Source organism: Monodon monoceros, unplaced genomic scaffold (assembly GCF_005190385.1).
Source record: "Monodon monoceros isolate NGI ecotype Baffin Bay Population unplaced genomic scaffold, NGI_Narwhal_1 Super_Scaffold_22, whole genome shotgun sequence".
NCBI lineage: Eukaryota > Metazoa > Chordata > Mammalia > Artiodactyla > Monodontidae > Monodon > Monodon monoceros.
Window position 1 is genome coordinate 42,533,648 of NW_021703779.1, and position 19,426 is coordinate 42,553,073.

Genomic DNA, 19,426 nt, shown 5'->3' on the forward strand with positions numbered 1-19,426 from the left:
AAGGAGATCTACCCTGAGGGAATTTCAGGCTGACTGATGGACAGATCTGTGGCCGCCTGATAGGCAACTGTATCTGGTGACTGACTGTCTATCCTGACCAAATCACAGCATGCTCGACAGACCGTGTGGCCAGTCGGATGCTGAGAATGGCTACCTGGCTGACTGATATGAGGGGCAGACTGAACGAGTCACAGACCAGCTGACCCACTGAAAGATGAGTATAGCTGCCTGACCCCATGGCTTTCCACGGATAGAATCACAGCCACCCCAAGAGGGCCCCGGGGTCAGAGGCTGCTGACTGACCGACCAATGGGGGGCATGCCTTGCCTGAGAAATGACAGATTGTTGACGACTGACAGGTTGCCTGGAGGCTTTAGCTGCTGTGACTACGTGCTCTGAGGGAATAAAGTGCCTGATCATGGTGTGAATGAGGAGGAACCTGAGGGAATTACAGAGTGACCAACTGACAGTGGAGAGCCTGACTGCCAGGGCTACATTAGATGCTGACAATGACAGCCTGTCCTGACATAATCACAGCCAGCCCGAGGGCCCGGCTGGTTGCTGTGGCTTCCTGGGCGGTGGTGAGATGATTCTCCCCAGGGGATTCGGAGCTACTCCCAGAGCCAGGGTAGCTAGAGAGCCCGGCTGCTGGACCGACTGTCGGTGCGATGAAGGGACAGTCTAAGGGAATGACAGGCTGGCTGACGAGCAGCGAGTAGCGTAGCTGTTGTCAGAGCCGTGTGTCTGCCTTGAGGGCCTCGCAGCTGGCCCGAGGGCACGAATGGATGCTGCTATTGACAGACTGACAGCGTGAATGGGGGGCGGAGGTCTGTTGAGACAGTGGTCGTGGTGATTGTCTGATTTGAGTCGGGCGACTGACTGAGCAAGCTGTATGTAGAGGTAATCCACCTGGGGAGTCACGGCCTGCTTGGGGTTAAAATGTGGTGACGGACTGACGGCGGTAATTGGGGGTCTGACAGGACGGAGAATCCCCCAGTGCAGCTGGCTGACAACGTGATTGGCTGACAGTGTGACAGACAGACCGGCTTACGGGCAGGACCTCCGGCAACCTCAGCTACCGCTGCCGCCGCCGCCGCCTCCGCCTCCCAGACGCACTCTGGGAAAGCGCCGGCGAGCACCCGCCTTCTGGACCGAGCCGGGAGGCGGGGAGGGATCCGGTCACGGCTCGCCGGTTGGTCCGCGCGGGCGCTGCTCGCGGCGCGGCGCGGCCAATAGGCTGCGCGTTCTCGGCCACGCCCGCGCGAGCTCTCCTCTCGCGAGGCCGGTTAGGCCCGAATGTAGTTAGCCGTGGGGAAAGATGGCGGAAAATTTAAAAGGTGAAGCAGTGGCGGCAGCGACGCGGGCCCGCTGGCCGGGCCGGGTGGGCTGGAGGGGTGGCGTCGCTGGCTCGGGGCCCCGGCGTCCGAGGCCACGGGGTCGGGAGCCGGAAGCTCGGCGCCGAAAGGCTGGAGCTCGGGGCGCGCGGGCCTGGCGCGCGGGGCTGGGCGGGGCTGAGGGGAGGGGGCGCGTGCCTCGGAACGCGGCGGGCAAGGGGCTAAGTGGGGACACGGGAGGGGCGCGCGCGCCGCAGGTCGCGACCGGACGGCGCGCGCACGCACGGGGGTTTGTCTGGGAGGCCGCGCCCGCGCGCGGGAAAATTGGTCGCCGGTGACCGTTACCCTCTTGGTGTCCACGCGAGACGCCGGAAGGGGAGGGGGGGGAAGGGGACGGACCTCCTTTTCAGAGTTAGGGGACGGGGGACTCTTCTGGGGGAGGGTATCTCCTCGCAGCGTGGTGGGGGAGGGGTTTGCGGCAGAGAGGGCTCGCCCAGGAAGAGGGGAAGGGGGCTTCCCTAATGGGAGAGCTGGACTCCCCCATGCGCGGGGAAGGAGGGGTGACTCAGTGTGTTGGGGAAGGTGGGCCCCTCTGGGTGAGGGAAGCTGCGGGGAGGATGGGTTCCACAGGTGTGAGGGGGAGCTCTGAGGGTAGGAGAGTCCATCTGTGGTCAGTGCGGAGACAGCAGCTGATGTGAGTTGGGACCACGTTAGCGGGGCTTCAAAAGCAAGTTAAGGGTTTGAAAGGGAGAGGCATCACAGGGAAAGGAAGGCGTGGGTACAGGCCGAGTCTCCACTAGGCCTGCCTAAGTGGAGGGGGGGAAATGCACACGTAATAATTTTGCAAAGCTCTTGTACATTTGTAGGTTGACATCTAGAGTATTTCATCATGAGTTTAAATGTTTGGTTTTTGTAATGGAAGGTAGAAAATATTAAACATTTTTAAAAGATGAAATAGGATAAGGACTGACTGATTATATTTGGAATAAGGGTTTTGTGAAATGATTTGATAAAATGGCTTCTAAAGCACAGTAATTAAGAATATGCCTTGAACCGAAAGAAGCCTTTTTAAGTAAAAAAATCTGTGTGTCCTGAAAACTTTTGGTAGCCCCCCAAAACATTCCAGGTATATTTAAAATAATTGCTGTCACTAACCTATATTGTTCTGTCTGTTCTTGAATTCAGAGCACACCCCTTTGGGCCAGCTTTACCCTTCACAGAAATGTGGATGAGACAGAGAAAATCAAAATGCAGTGTGAAAAAATATACCTTGTGGGTTTAAGGCACCTGCACTAACCATTTGGGGAAGCTTCCTGTAATCTAATACCACTCCACAATCTCTTATTCATAATTCTGAAATCCAAAAAGCCCTGAAAACTTAAATTTGGTATCATTCAGTGGTAAAACTAGGCTAGATGGAGGGACTGTTCAGTGCCACTATCTTGCAGCTTTATTTCTCCTATGTTTGTGACAATTCAGACTTTTGCTACAGAACTATTAATGTATTTGATTATGTCTTGATGTCCTGACCACACTAGGGGTGTGTTAGGGAATGTATGGGATATACCTAGAACTGCACTTGTAAAATCTAAAAAAGAAATTTGGATTCCAAAACATCTGGCCCCAGGAGCTTCAGATAAAGGATTATGGACCAGTCTTTCTAGTTACGCCTTTGTTTGGTGCCCTGGAGGTTTTAATCCCATCCCTACCCACACACCTTGGAGAAATGCACCCTACTGAGATGGAGGGGGTTGTTCTCTTTCTTTTGCAAAGTGGGGAGAAGGATGATTAGGTCTTGAACTCCAGGCAGGTTTGCAGGCAGTTTAAGGAATGGTATAGAGGGAGCTGGAAGCTCTCGGAATAGATTCCTTTAGGACAATCCATGCAGCAGATCCCACTTGGAAGTCTGCTGCTCCAGGGAAAGCCTTGGACAGTGAGCATTGGGGTAGATGGGAGTGGCACATTCTTGTTGTAGAAGGATCTTAGCATTGGGAAGGCCTGTGGATTAAATTTCACTGACTCTGAGGTAGTCCTTTGGAAGTCCCAGGGAAGATTTGGGGTCCTCTTTGACCCCTGGCCTTGCCAGGATGCCCAGCAATAGTTCCTTCATGGCCCCCTTTGTTCTAGGCTGCAGTGTGTGTTGCAAGTCTTCTTGGAATCAGCTACAGGACCTGTGCCGCCTGGCCAAACTCTCCTGCCCTGCCCTTGGCATCTCCAAGAGGAATCTCTATGACTTTGAAGTCGAGTACCTGTGCGATTACAAAAAGATCCGCGTGAGTCTGGGGTGACCATGGCCGGGGCAGGGGTGACTCAAGGAAGCTGGCTTCCTGCCCCCTTACCCCCAATTACCCACATCTGTTTCCAAAAGTAATTTTCTCCTCTGATCTTAAAAAAATAGGATTAGTAGGCCCTCTTATCATCTCCATTTTACAGGTGGGAAAACTAAGTGGCTTTCCGAGAGGGGCAGGAGCCAGAATGAATCCCCAGATAAATCTCTCCTCCCACCTCCCTAGGAATACAAACCAATTGCAAAGATTGAGATGTTGAGCCCAGTAGTGGAGATAATGACAGCTAATGGTTTTGAGCACTTTGCCTGCCAGGCACTTCCTTTCAGAAACTCATTTAATCCTGCCAGCAACATTGCAAAATGGGAACTGTTTATTGTTGCCAGAGGAGGTAATGGCAGGATGGTTAAGAGAGCAGCCTGGAGCCAGCATGCTTGGGTTCAGATCCTGGCTCTGTAACCCTGGGATACTTACCCAAATTCTCTGTACTTAATTTTCCTCATCTATAAAATGGGTATAATTAGTAGTATCTACCTCATATAGAGTTGTGAGGGTTAGATTAGTTAATACATGTAAGTTGCTTAGAACAGTACCTGCTACATAACGAATGCTAGAAAAATGTCAGCTTTTTTTTTCTTATTTACAGATGAAGAAACAGGCCCAGCAAGGTTAAATAACTGCCTAAGTTTACACTGCTAGGGAGCGGCAGTTTCAGGATTTGTCTAGTTGTAGAATCTGTGTAGTTAAACTCTATCCTATAGCTGCCGCTCAGCAAGAAAAGATCCCTCTGGCTGCTGTGTGGAGAACAGACTGTAGGGGCAAGGGTGGAAGCAGGGGGACAGGTGAGGAGGCTGCTGCTGCACTCCAGGCGAGCGATGACGGTGGTGACGGTGACAGAGGTGTGAAGTGTAGGATTCTGGATGTAGCTTGAAGGCAGGGCTGACAGGATTTCCTGAGAGTGGATGTGGCGAGTGTGAGAAAAAGGAGTCAAGGATGACTTGGAGAGCTGGGCTGAACAGCTAGCAGGAGGGAGTATGTTTGGGAGATTAAATTAAAAGTTGGGATTTAGACAGATAGTAAGCGGGAGCGAGGGATTTGAACCCAGTGAACCTCACTCTAGAGCCCATGCTTTTTAACCACTGCACAGAGTCATTCCAGGAAACGGGGGGAACAGTTTGGGTGTTGTCCACAGGCGTTGGGATGGAAGTCCCATGAGGGCTGGCCCAAGGGTCTCGTCTGTCACTTACAGTGACCTCATCCCTCCCCACCCCACCCCCCAGGAACAGGAGTATTACCTGGTAAAATGGCGTGGGTACCCAGACTCAGAGAGCACCTGGGAGCCACGGCAGAATCTCAAGTGTGTGCGCATTCTCAAGCAGTTTCACAAGGACTTGGAAAGGGAGCTGCTCCGGCGGCACCACCGGTCAAAGCCACCCCGGCACCTGGACCCAAGCCTGGCCAACTACCTGGTGCAGAAGGCCAAGCAGAGGCGGGCGCTCCGGCGCTGGGAGCAGGAGCTCAACGCCAAGCGCAGCCACCTGGGACGCATCACCGTGGAGAACGAGGTGGACCTGGATGGCCCCCCACGGGCCTTCGTGTACATCAACGAGTACCGTGTCGGTGAGGGCATCACCCTCAACCAGGTGGCTGTGGGCTGCGAGTGCCAAGACTGTTTGTGGGCACCTGCTGGAGGCTGTTGCCCTGGGGCATCGCTGCACAAGTTTGCCTACAATGACCAGGGCCAGGTGCGCCTGCGAGCCGGGCTGCCCATCTACGAGTGCAACTCCCGCTGCCGCTGTGGCTATGACTGCCCCAACCGCGTGGTACAGAAGGGCATCCGCTATGACCTCTGCATCTTCCGCACGGATGATGGACGTGGCTGGGGTGTCCGCACGCTGGAGAAGATCCGCAAGAACAGCTTCGTCATGGAGTACGTGGGAGAGGTAGGGAGACGGGGCTGTGCGCAGCTCTCCCCACGTGTGTTCCCACCGTGCGCGCCCAGCTCTCCCCACTGTGTGCCTGCAGCTTCCCTGCTTTCCCTGTGGGAAAGGTGTTGAAGGGGTTAACCTGAGTGTGAGAGGGACATCCTGGCAGGGGCGAGTATTCCAAATTGGTAAAGGCACGTTGAAATACCTCCAGACTGGGTTGACTTCATAAGGGTACCTAGCAAAGAGGAAAGCGGGAACTGAAATCCAGGCAGCGTTCCTTTTAACAGGCCGTGTGGTCTGCACAGGATTGCGTCACCTGAAAAGGCACTTCCTCTTCTCATTTCACGAGGGTCCAGCTTATCACCAAGCTGTGTCTACCCAGAAGGAGCACCTTTTACTTATCTGCACAAAAGGAACACAGTCTGGAGTAGGACATAGACATGCCTTGGGGAGGTTGGCTACCTCCTCTTTTAGCCGCGCAGGACACTGGGGAAAGGCGGGCTGTGTCCAGCAGGCTAGCCGCTGGACCAGACGAGCCCCACATCTTAATGGCTTTGCATGCTGTAAGTCCGTTTGCTCTACCAGTGTGGGCATTTGGGTCGTATCCTTCCACACGATGGCGTGGCCACCTAGGTTCTTTCCCTCTTGTGCCTGTGCCATGCCTTAGAGTCGCCTCTGATCCTCAGCATTGCCTGGCAAGTAGGCTGGGGGTTGCAGAAGGGGAGATTTCTAAGAGGCCAGGCCTGGACGTGGTGCATATCATGTCTGCCCGCACCTACTGGCTGGAACCGAGTCAGTGGCCTTACCTCAGTGCAAAGCAGCTGTGAAGTGTGATTCAGCCATATGCCCAAGTGGAAAACGAAAAGGGATTTGGGTGAATAACTAGCAAGTATCTGCAACAGCAAGTGTCATCTTCTAAGATGGGACGTGGTGGGCATTTGGAGTGGGGCAGTTCTTTGTTACGTAGGACCGTCTCATGCATTGGGGAACATTTAACATCCCTGGACCTTGACCATTTAAATCCATGAGTGTGCCTTGTCACGATGACAACCCCAAACACCTCCGTATTTCTGTGGGTCTCTTAGGGGTATGACATGGCTGGGAAGTGACAGAATTGGCCTAAGGGACGCACACCTGAGGATGTCTACACTGTAGTGATAACACTGATGAAGAGGAGAGGCTCCTGCTCTGAGGAACTGTAAAGTAGAGAGGGTCATAGCCCCCGGGGCTGGGAGCGGGGCAGAGACCGTCTAGAAGCAGAGCAGTCCACACTGCAGAGGACCCTGACAGTCTGGACAAGGAGATGTCCACACCCCAGATAATCCCAGTGGTCGGGTGGAGGAAATGTCCACATGTTGAAGGACCTGACAGTCTAGAGGAAGGAGGAGGTGACCACAGCCCAGAGGGTTCCTGACAGTCTAGAGAAGGGGGGCGGGTCCTGACAATCTGTAGGAAGAGGTGTCCATGTCCCAGAACGACCTGAGGAAGAGAGCAGGCTCTCCAGAGGACCCTGGCGGTCTGACTTAGGAAGTGTCCACACCCACACTGCCCTGACACTCAGGAAAGTGAAGTGTCCTCACTCCAGAGGGATAGTGACAGTCTGAAGGAGCTCAGGTCTACACCTAAGAGACTCTGACAGCCTGGAGGAAGTGTCCACACCCTCAGCGCCCTGACACTCTGGTGGAGATGTCCAGACCTTAGAGGGACAGTGACAGTGTGGAAGAGATGTCACACCCCAGAGCTATGTTAGCAGTGCAGGGGATGAGGTGTCGATACCCACAGGAGTCAACAGTCGTAGAGGAAGTCCAGAGCAGTGGGTATCCCTAGCTTCACTGCACTGACAGTCTTTGGAGGAGCTGTCAACAGCACAGGAGAATCCTGACAGGCAAGGAGGAGGAAGAGTCTTCATCTCACTGGCACCCCAAGGTCCCCTGGGCCCAATACTTTTCCCACCATTCTTCCTTAGTGTCCTTACTCCTCCACGCTGTAAACATGGCGGTTTCTGGGGACCCTGCAGTGCTGTCCTACCGGGTGTTATCAAGGGCATATCCCCGACCCGTTCACCACACTGTCCTCCTCCAATCTGGACCTCCGTTCACTCTCCACCTCTGCACTGACAGCCCCTCCACGTGAGCTGCCCTTCCACGTTCTGTCAGAACATCTCCACCCTCACCCAGCAGAGAACATAGCCTGTTTTATCAATTCTGAAACACGCACTTCATATTTTAACAACTCTGAAATGAAAGTGAGTCTCGCTTTAGTTTAATTAAATGATGGCATATCATCATTTAATTAGCAGCAGTTTTTCCTTTCTTGGGAAAGGGCGCACAAAATCAGGGAGCCTGTTAGATTTTGACAAGCTACGGTACTCATAACCACTCCTAACACAAAAACAAACAGAAATCCCTCTCACATCTCTGATCTTGTTGGATTTTGACAACACCCCTATCAGGTTGGGATGATTGTCACTGTCATCTCCATTCGACAGATGAGAAAACTGAGGCCCAGAGAGGTATAGTAAAGTGCTCAGTCACCAAGCTAGTAAAGTGGGTAAAAAAGGCCCAAATGTCTAAAACTGGTGTGCTGCCAAACCTGGTGGAGTGTTGTTTTTTGGATTTGGGAGGGGGGTTTGGCTGAGGAAACGGGCAGGGAGAGAACATTCAGGATCCCATATCCGGGACAGGGCAGAGCAGCAACTGGACTCTGAGTCTTCTGGTTCCCATTCCCATCAAAACCCTTTCCCGGCTGCCAGCTTCTAGCCCATCTGTCTTCCCCAGTCACTCCAGAGAATTGCTGGGGAGCAGGGGAATGGACTGATTTGTTCTCAAGTTTTCAGGGTGGACCACCCCTTACAGAGTGGGAATGAAAAGAAGACAGAGAGAAGGAACCGTTTGTGCCCTGCAGGGTTTGCAGTGTGACTCACTCCTGGGGAGACTGGGGGAGCAGGTAGGGGCAGAACAGGCAGGAAGATGGAGACTGGGGAGGAGGTGGGCATTCCCTCTGGTTGGGGAGGGGCCCAAAGGGAAAAGCTGGCCCAGACACCATCCAGTATGCTCATGAGCCCAGGAGAGGCTGTCCTTTGATCCCAGGCTTCTGAAGGCAGCGGTGGGTGGGGATTGGGAGCTTCAGGAAGGCTGCACAGAGAAGTGACATCTTTGGGAGCTGATGTCACAAGGAAGAGTATGTGTTCTCTGGGAGGTGGAGGGAAACTGACCTTGATGTACTCTTCCTCAAAATGCTTCTGTGGCTCCTGTTTTGTCCCTCAGGAGAGTCCCCACTTTTCAATCTGGTCAAAGCCCTTGTGTGATCTGCAGTTTGCTTTGATGGTGTATCTTTTTTCCACTGCCCCTTAAACTCTAAGCACTGTGGGTGTCTGAGTCCATCTATGTTACCAGACTGTGACCCACGAGGGCCAGACTGGACCTGGTCCCTGTGACTTCCCCACCAAATTGACCCCTGAGGGCCAGGACCAAGCCTGGTTCCTGTGTCTCCCCCACCCAACTGTAATCCCTGAGTACTGGGACCAGGCACAGGGTAGGCCTCATGAAAATCCACTGAATGAATGAGTGAACAAACAAAAATTGAGGGTATGGGGGAACCAGGTTCCTCAAGGAATGGAGCTGGAGTATGGGGCAGTGAGCAGTGCGGCCTGAGGGATAGGCCTTGGTCTTCTAAGGGGGTTGTTGATTGGCATTCAGCACGGAGCAGAGGCTGGAGGTGATGGTGGAGGAGGCAGGGAGGAGGCTAGAGAAAACGGAGGCTGGTCAAGACCAGAAGTAGGAAGAGCAAGGTCACTGGCTGGCTTGAGGATGAGCAAGGAAGGAGGCCCGGGTGGGTCTTGGGCTTATGCCCAGTGTGGCAGGAGGGTGGTGGTGGGCAGTGGGTCTCTGATGAAGGGAGAAGGAAGGAATAAGGGGTGTGGCGAGAAGAGAGTGCCTGAGTTGCCTATAGGACCACTGCTGGACAGAGGTCAGGTCTCCGAGCTAGAAAGCAGGATACAAATAACGGGCATCTGCTGTGTGTCTGCTGTGTACTGTACTGGCACTTGTGTCTGAGGGCCGGGCAGAAACCTGGGAGTGGAGAACGAGGCCGGCCCTGGTCTAGGGGCACCCAGGCTGAGGAGGGGGCAATCTTGGCTACCGTGGGACTTCACCCAGAGGCATGGGCCCAGAAGAGGGGACATGAGGGATGGAGAGGAGGCATGGGGTGTGGCAGGGGCTGGGGTGAGGAATCCGTCACCAGCATTTGGGAGGCATGGACAGGCTGGGCTAGGATAATGGTCCAGTTACTAGGACAGATGGGGACCCATCTGGGGAGGAGGAAATGCCTACTGCTGTCTTAAATACCAGTTGTTGGCAGTGTGCGGTGTCAGGGCTGAGCGAGGTGCTCTACTCTGTGCTCTGGTCCCCTTTCTTTCCTCTTCCATCTCTTGAGTTTTTGGCCTTGGTCTCTTTTTTGTGATCTCAGACTCCTTGGGGTCTTGGGCCTTTTTACTGGACCTGGATCTTTTGCATTAAGATTCTGTCTGTTTCTAACTCTCTGCCTCTAGCTCTCTCTTCTGAGTCCCTTTCTCATTCACTCAGTCTCCCTTTTCCCAGGCCTCTCTCTTCAGCTTACTCTCCATGTTCCTTTTGCTGTCTGCACCGCCCTGCACTGGCTCGGTTCTCTAGAGCTGGATCCTGCAGCGCCTCAGGCTCTCTCGCCCTGGATCAGTCAGCGTCTCTCACCCCCACTCTCCCCACCCCTCTCTGTTGAGTACTGGGTCTTTTTCTTTCTCACCCTTGATCTGGGTCCCCTCACTATGTCCTACTATGGGTCTCTCACTATGGGGACCTCTGTCTGTCACTCCTGGACCTTGTGGCCGCCCTCCGCCTACCGTTGAGACTCCCAGTGCCCTCCAGAGGCCTGAGAAGGGCTGACACACCCTGTGCGTCACTGCCTCGCATGTGTACACACCGCCCAGCCCCGCTGAGCCAGCCGCAGGGTGCGGGTGCCTCCTTGCTCCCTTGTTCTCCTCCAGGGGGGCCATGCTAGGGGGTCGGGAGCTGTGCTGGCTTTCCTGAACCTTCTTGGCCAACCTCCCCTCCCCTGTGGCCTTCTCCTCAGATCATTACCTCAGAGGAGGCAGAGCGGCGGGGCCAGATCTACGACCGCCAGGGCGCCACCTACCTCTTCGACCTGGACTACGTGGAGGATGTGTACACCGTGGACGCCGCCTATTACGGCAACATCTCCCATTTTGTCAACCACAGTGTGGGTACCCCGAAGGCGGGCGGGGGGTCGGGAGGAGCAGGCTGGGCCCCTCCTCACCCTCCCACTGTTCTTTTTTGCCCAGTGTGACCCCAACCTCCAGGTGTACAACGTCTTCATAGACAACCTTGATGAGCGGCTGCCCCGCATTGCTTTCTTTGCCACAAGAACCATCCGGGCAGGCGAGGAGCTTACCTTCGATTACAACATGCAAGGTGGGGGTGGCAGGGGACCGCGGGCAGGGACACACGATGACGTGGGGCACAAGGACCCTTCCCCAAGGAACTTTAAGATGCTCTTACTCCCAGTCTCATATCTGGACTCCTGGACCCCTGCCTACCCTTTGGGGGGTCCCTTCATTCCCAGCCACTGGACCCCAATTCTGATACACTCATGCCACCTTCTCCCAGGGCTCCCGGGGGAGGATGTTTGGCTCAACAGTTATGACACTCCTCCTGACTCCAATCTTGTCTGAATTTCCCCAGTCCCCCAACCCTCCCCGCTCCTAACCCCCTTTGGCCTTCCTCATTCTAAGCCTCTGGACACCCTTGTGGCCTCCAACCAGTCCCCTTCTTGACCAACTAGCCACCTCTGAGACACTCGAGGGGGGATCTTTGGCAGGAGAGTTCAGATGCCCCTCTGGATGCCCAGGTGACCCTCCATTCCTAACCCCTGCCTGACACAACCCTCTTGGTTGCCCCTGACAGCTCCCTGACACCCCTCCTCCAAGAACCCCCAATCCCTGGCCATCTTCCTAATACCTGAACACCCATCTAGTGCTAAGCCCTGGCCCTTGCCTGAAACCACCAACCCCATGACCCCTTCCTGACCCAGACCTCAGACCTGCTCCCAGCCCCTAAGATCCCTGGGTCCCGTGGTAAAAAGGGCAGTGGGACTACTTCATCTAGGCCTTCTATCTAACAAGTACCCCCCCACCCCCGGCTATGACTCCACAGTGGACCCCGTGGACATGGAGAGCACCCGCATGGACTCCAACTTTGGCCTGGCCGGGCTCCCCGGCTCCCCCAAGAAGCGGGTCCGTATTGAATGCAAGTGTGGGACTGAATCCTGCCGCAAATACCTCTTCTAGCCCTTTGAAGTCTGAGGCCAGACTGACCATGGGGGCCTAAATATGCGTACCCCACCCACCCACTGCTGCCCTCCTGTTGAGGAACGACTGCCAGGGCCTCCTGCCTGCCTCTGCCTGCCCCCACCTGCCCCATGCTCGGCGCTGCGGGGCCATGGAGAGGACAGACTACAGGAGTTCCCTCTCCCTGTCCCAGCCCCATCCGTGGGTTGCACTTACCCCTGCCCACCTTCGGAAGTGATTTTTCAGCACCAGGACTTTCTGCAGTTGGGATTTCATCGCCTAGCAAGGAGGTCCAAGGGCTGAGCCCCAGCCCAGACCCAGAATAGAAAGACGTTTGTTTTTGCACCTGCTTCTGCCTGGAGCTTGAGGGGTCTGTTGCAGGCCCTCTCCCCACTGCCCCAAGGGTGTGGGGAAGCGGCCCCAGGACAGGCTGATACCAGAGCCCAGGGTTCCCAGCCCACTCGTCTCCCCTACCACAGAAACGTTGTGCTAGTGAAAGAAAGGGGGTCTCCAAGGCTGGGGTCTGAGGCTGGTTCCTGCTTATGCTTGCATGCTCCTAGTGTCGGCCTAAGAGCCGTAGGGTCTCTTTTTCAGGGCTGTGCGTCTGAGAAGTGGACACCCACGTGCCACTGGAAGGACAGTGGATGCCCATGGCCTGTTGGCCAGTGAAAGGCAGTCCAGACTTTCCCAGCCCTTAAGGTGGGCTGGGACTGAGCTTTGCCTTTGGGAGTACATAGAAGGTGCCCAGGGCTCTCAGGAGCTCAAAGGGTGCTGGGAGCTCTAAACCCGGGGTGCGACGACTGCTGGGAGTACCCAGAGCTGGAACTGAGACCTGGCTAGGCTGTAGATAGCACTTAGGACAAAATGTGCATTGATGGGGTGCTGATGAGGTGCCAGGCACTGGGCAGAGCACCTGGTCCATGTGGATTGTCTCAGGGAAGCCTTGGAAACAATGGAGGTGGATCCCAGGAACGGGCCCATGTGGCAGAAGGCAAAGCGCAGGCCAAGAATGGGGGTGGGGATGGTTTACCCACGAGGGTGTGGTGAGGCGAGGGGAGCCTCTGCTGCCTCCCAGCCCTGGCCCTTTGTGCTCACCTTGGGTCCACTGGTCTCAAAAGTTACCTGCCCACAAATGTACAAAAGGTGAAGGCTCTGATGGCTGCCTCGCCCCTTGCTTCCCCTGTGAGGTCTTCTCTAGGAAGCCTTCCCTGACTACCTGTGTGTAGTGTCCCTACGTGACATTGTGTGCCCTGCCACCAGATCTGTGTGTCCGTTTGTATGTCTGTCTGTGTGTCCGTGCTCCCCACCCCAGACTGACCTTCAGGCATGGACTGAATCTGATTCTTCTCTTGTATATCCCTCAGCCCTACCCAGCCTGGGATGGGCATCAATAAAACAAATTATTGACTGAACAAACCAAGGTGTGGGGATTAAAGACCTTGTGTAGGTGGGGGTTGGGGAGATGAGAGGCTGGGAGCTGGGGGCGCCCAGGAACGCGGTCCTCCAACCTCAGCCATTTGACTAACACTCCCCACAGTGCACCACTTGCACCGTCGTCTACATAACATCCTGACCTAAAATAAGCTTGCTTTATACTTAAATTTTATAATGCACTGAAAAAGCAAACTAAATCCATTGCTGTTTAAATGGACAAACCATTATCACTGGCCATAAAAAAAACCCAGAGAAATACAGTGGAGATAGATACAGAAATATGACACAATTCTAGCTGGGTCCTCCCTGCTCTTCAAAGTTTTGAGCCCAAAGCCTGCCTACTGCATTCAAAGAGAAAAGTTTGTGTGTGCTGGGGGAAGGTTTTTCTGCAAATATTTATTGAGCACCTATACGTGCCAGGGTATAGAGCAGATAACAACGAGATGGCGTTTCAAGTATATGTACTTGTTTTTATCACCCCTCAACCTGAACGTGAGCCAGTGCCCTTTGGTTTTGCTCAGAGACTGCACATGCTGTGGCACATACCCAAATATTTCAAAGACCTCACACACAGGTGACAGAATCCTCAACAGCTCAGAGACCTCAGGGCACCTAGGGCATGAGCCTCCAAACAGCTCATAGACCTTATACATTGGATATTGACCCCAAACCTCAGGGACCTCACACCCTGGGACATACATCTCCCTACAGCTCAGCAATCTCATACCTAGACACAAACCCCACATCACTGAGGCTGCACTGAAGCCAGGGGACACAGACCTCCAAAGAACTCCGAGACCTCAGATGCTGCCTCATACACTGCATTGGATTCATGGGCTAGAGATGCACAAACATCTCAAATACCTCACAATCTGGAATACTGCTCCCCAAGCTATTTGGAGCCTTCACACCCTGATCATCGAGTCCCAAACTGCCCAGAGGCCTCACAGCCTCAGATAACCCCCCCAAAACAGCTGAGATGTGACACCCCAGACATGGACCACCCAAACACCCGAGAGACTTCATACTCTGAACACAGATCCCTAAGTTATTCCAAAACCTCATACCTTAGACATGGACCCCCCAAGTTGCTGAGACACCCTGGAACACAGAGCACTAAACACCCCAGAGCCCTTGCTCCCTAGAACACAGTGCCGCAAACAACTCAGACTCAAGTCTTGAACACAGACCCCAAAGAGCTTAGAGATCTCAGAGCCCAGAAACAGACGCAGTTCAGAGAATTCCGACTCTGGGAAACAGATCTATACATGGTTCAGAGACCTCACACCTTCTGACACAGACCCCTAAACAGTTCAGAGTCAGGGCATCCTAGGAAAGACTACCAAGCATTTCAGAGACCTCACGCTTTGCAACCCACATACATACCCAAAGAGTTCAGAGACCTGAAATTCTGACTACAGGCCCCCACAAAGGTCAGAGACTTCACAGCTGGTGATAAAGACCCACCAACTTCTTGAAGAACTTACAAACTTGGGTAAAGCTGGAGAAATGGTTCAGAGACCTCAAACCCTCTTCTCAGACCACCAGACAGCTGAGAGACCTCACAAGACGAACATGATGCTAGACAGCACCAAAATCACATCCGCTGGGACACGGGACCTAACCCAGCTCAGCAACGTCACACTCTCGACAGATTCCTGTTCAGAGATGTCACGTACCGAACACAGATTTCCCCCAAATAGAGCCTTCAAACACTCAGACCCCCAAACAGCTCAAAGGCCTCATATTCTAGTTCACAGAAGAGCTCAGAGATCCGAAGATCTGGACATGGATCCTTTACACAGCTTCTAGACTTCAGGTCCTGTGATACAGACCCCAGATAACTCTGAGGTCACACGTCCTGGACACAGACCCCAAACAGCTTAGAAACCTCACATCCTAGGCTAACATCCCCAGCAAAAATCACAGACCCGCAAACGACTGAGAAATAGCACACCTTGGACTCAGACCTCAAAACCACTCAGGGAATTTGCACTTTGTACTCATATCCAGAAAGATTTCAGATACCTGACCTTTATGGACACAGATCACCAAACAGCCCAGAAACCTCACAAACCTAGGCAAAGTCTGCCACAAGTGGCAGAGAGACCTCATAACTGGGACACAGACCCACAACAGCTTGGGGACCTCGCATCATGGAGGCACAAAAACGGCTCAGACACAGCACATCCTGGCTACGTGTACCCACACACAAGCACCTCACATTCTGGGACAGAAACCCCCATAGAGTTCATTAACCTCACAGCCTGGAAAGTAGACCCACAAACAGGCCAGAGACCTCACATGTCAGACATACAACACCAAAATACTCAGAGTTGACAAACCTTACACCCTAGGAGACAGACCCCTACACAGCTCAGAAACATAATAACCTGGACACGGACCCCCAAACACCCAAGAGACATCATAAACTGGTGACAGAACCCCAAACTGCTCAGAGACCTCAAACCCTGAAAACAGACCCCCTAGTAAGTCAGAGGCCTCACATCCTGGGACAGAGACTCCCCCAACAGGAGCTACCTCACCCTTGGAAACATACCCCAACGGTTAGGGACCTCAATATCAAGGGATACAGAGATCAGAGATCTCACACTCTGGCACACAGAGGTCTGAACCAGTAGAAAGACCTCAGCAGAAAGACCTGAAACTCTGGAAGCAGATCCTGAAACTGCCCCGAAAAATCACACCCAAAGACAAAACCCCCAGCATCAGAGAGAGCTCACTCCCTGGGACATGGGCTCAAAACGGATCAGAGGGGTGACACCCAAACAGCTGAGCCACCTCTCCCCTGGAAAGAGAGACTTCTAAGTAGTTCAGAGACATCATACTCTGCACAGAGACCACTACAGAGTTGAGAGATTTCACACACCGAATAAAGACCTCCAAATAGCTCAGAAAACTCACTAACCGGCACCCACCCACCCCCATCCCCCCATTAAAAGCTCAGAGAACTTGACCCTGGAACAAACCTCGAATGAGTCAGATAGCTCACACCCTGGGACTGAGGCTTCCTGAAAAGAAGACTTCACACCTGAAAATATGTCCCAAACGGGACCACAGACTCTAGGACAGTCACCCAAACAGCTCAGTGAACTCACCCCTGGAATGTAGACCAGAGGAAGCTCAGAACCCCCAAATCCAGGATTCAGAAATCCTTCTGAGACTTAGGATATAGACTCTAAAGTATAATTCAAAGAAAATATGCTGGATGCAGAACACTGAACAACTCAAGAGACCTCAAATTGTGAGACATACACACCCAAACAGATCAGGAAACTCACGCCCTGGGACACACACACACACACACACACACACACACACACATACAAACAGCTCAGAGAATTCAAATTCTAGGAAATCATGCCCCGAAAGAACAGACCTCACATCCTGTGACATACTCACATAAAGATCAAAAACCACACAGGCTGAGATATACACCCACAAACATTTCAGAGAAACAGCATCCAGGGACATATAACCACAAACAGATCACAGACCTCAATCCCTGCAACATTTGCACATAAAAATACAGACACGTCGCATGCCGGGATACATGCTAACAAACAGATCAGAGCATTCATATCCTGGGAAATACACCAAAGAATGGACGGACCGGGTACTCACACCCACAAAGAGACCAGAGACTCAAATCCTGGGACACAAACCCAAAACACCTCTGACACTATGGAGAACAGTATGGAGGTTCCTTAAAAAACTACATATAGAACTACCATATGACCCAGCAATCCCACTACTGGGCATATACCCTGAGAAAACCATAATTCTAAAAGAGTCATGTACCACAATGTTCACTGCAGCTCTATTTACAATAGCCAGGTCATGGAAGCAACCTAAGTGTCCATCAACAGATGAATGGATAAAGAAGATGTGGCACCTATATACGATGGAATATTACTCAGCCATAAAAAGAAATGAAATTGAGCTATTTGTAATGAGGTGGATGGACCTAGATAGAGTCTGTCATACAGAGTGAAGTCAGAAAGAGAAAAACAAATAATGTATGCTAACACATATATATGGAATTTAAGAAAAAAAAAAGGTCATGAAGAACCTAGGGGTAAGACGGGAATAAAGACACAGACCTACTAGAGCATGGACTTGAGGATATGGGGAGGGGGAAGGGTAAGCTGTGACAAGGTGAGAGAGTAGCATGGACATATATACACTACCAAACGTAAAATAGACAGCTAGTGGGAAGCAGCCGCATAGCACTGGGAGATCAGCTTGTTGCTTTGTGACCACCTAGAGGGGTGGGATAGGGAGGATGGGAGGGAGGGAGACGCAAGAGGGAAGAGATATGGGAACATATGTATATGTATAACTGATTCACTTTGTTATAAAGCAGAAACTAACACACCATTGTAAAGCAATTATACTCCAATAAAGATGTTAAAAAAAAAAAAACACCTCTGAGACCTCACATGCTGGGACAAAGAAAGACAGGTCAAAACCGTGTGACCTGGGACACAGAGTCCCAAACAGGTGAGACACCATACACTGTTGACGGACATACAAAAACAGACCCTCACATCCTGAGACACAACACCACTAGGGATCAGGTATCTCACGTCTTGAAGTACACCCACAAACAAATGTGACAGCCGGGGACAGGGACCCCCACATGGATCAGAGACTTCACACCCTTGGACATACACCCACAGACAGGTAATAGACCTTGCAAGCTGGAAATACACACAGAACTAGATGAAATACCTCTCATGCTGGGACATAGACCCTAAAAGAGGTCAGAGAACTTATGTCTTGGGACAGATGCCCACAATCACAACAGAGACCTCAGACCCTGAGACACAAAACATCAGACAGAGAGCATACACCACGGAATGTACACCCACAAAGGGAACAGATACTGCCCACCCTGGGACATACATCAAAAAAGACCAGAGAGAGGCACATTCCAGGAGATATACTTTAAAATCCTGGGAAACAGCAAAATGTACACGCAAAGTGGAGAGAGACACACATTCTGGAATACTCACCCACAAAGAGATTAGAGACCTCAAACACTGGGACATTCGCCCACAAGCAGATCAGAGACCACACAACCTGGGACACATACCAACAAACAGTTTGGGATTTCACATCCTGGAATGAACAGCAAGAAACAAATCAGAGACCTCAAAAGCTTGACAATACACATGAAGATATCAGGGCTATCACATACTGGGACATATAGCGACAAAATGTTCACTGACCTCACATGCTGGGAAATACACACAGAAACAGATCAGAGGGAATCCCCTGGTGGTCCAGTGGTTAGGACTCGGCACTTTCACTGCCCGGGCCCAGGTTCAATCCCCGGTTGGGGAACTAAGATCCTGCAAGCTGCGTAGCGTGGCCAAAAAAAATAAAAATGAAACAAAGAAAGAAAGAAAGAAACAGATCAGAAACCTCGCATCCTAGGACACACACCCTCAAATAGATCACAGACATGAAATCCTGCAAAACACCCACAAACCATTTACAAACCTTGCATCCTGGAACATACAACAAATCAGAGACCTCACACCTGGCGACTACACCCAAAGAGAATACAGATAACACATCCTCAGACAGACACCCAGAAGCATATCAGTGACCTGAGGTTCTGGGAAGAAAACAGCAAACAGATCAGAGACCTCGCATCAGCAAAATAAACACGCAAAGTGGAGAGAGACACACATTCTGGAATACTCATCCACAAACAGCTCCCCCAAAAATCACATATTGGGAAATACACCCACAAACACCTCAGAGACTTCACATCCTTGGACATTCACCAACAGACCAGACACATCAAAACCTACAAATCAGGCTTCCCTGGTGACGCAGTGGTTGAGAGTCCGCCTGCCGATGCAGGAGACGCGGGTTCGTGCCCCGGTCCGGGAAGATCCCACATGCCGCGGAGCGGCTGGGCCCGTGAGCCATGGCCGCTGAGCCTGCACGTCCGGAGCCCCTGCTCCGCAACGTGAGAGGCCACAACAGTGAGAGGCCCGCGTACCGCAAAAAAAAAAAAAAACAAAAAACCCTACAAGTCACACATGGAAATCAGTCCTCATATATAGG

At 52.5% G+C, this 19,426-nt stretch overlaps 1 protein-coding gene across 5 annotated transcripts; it reads left to right on the forward strand.

Annotated features, from left to right (window-relative positions):
- Positions 1-1,268: 1,268 nt before the first annotated feature.
- On the forward strand, positions 1,269-13,303 carry SUV39H1 (suppressor of variegation 3-9 homolog 1). Of its 5 annotated transcripts, XM_029241091.1 has the most exons (6): positions 1,269-1,337; positions 3,462-3,607; positions 4,900-5,562; positions 10,654-10,800; positions 10,883-11,012; positions 11,754-13,303. In XM_029241091.1, exons 1-6 carry the CDS (start codon positions 1,319-1,321, stop codon positions 11,885-11,887), a joined length of 1,239 nt encoding a protein of 412 aa, XP_029096924.1. In that variant the 5' UTR covers positions 1,269-1,318; the 3' UTR covers positions 11,888-13,303. The 5 variants fall into 5 exon arrangements, with proteins under 5 accessions (XP_029096924.1, XP_029096922.1, XP_029096923.1 ...); XM_029241089.1 differs by having other exon boundaries at positions 1,308-1,337; positions 10,883-11,928; XM_029241090.1 differs by lacking the exon at positions 1,269-1,337 and having other exon boundaries at positions 2,857-3,607.
- The last annotated feature ends 6,123 nt before the right edge of the window (positions 13,304-19,426 follow it).

Excerpts from the sequence above, each read along its gene's own strand:
- SUV39H1 (XM_029241088.1), top strand. The coding sequence starts at position 3,422 with ATGCCCAGCAATAGTTCCTTCATGGCCCCCTTTGTTCTAGGCTGCAGT. Across the intron at positions 3,608-4,899 it reads GCGATTACAAAAAGATCCGC|GAACAGGAGTATTACCTGGT; the intron begins GTGAGTCTGGGG and ends CCCACCCCCCAG. Across the intron at positions 10,801-10,882 it reads CCCATTTTGTCAACCACAGT|TGTGACCCCAACCTCCAGGT; the intron begins GTGGGTACCCCG and ends TTTTTTGCCCAG.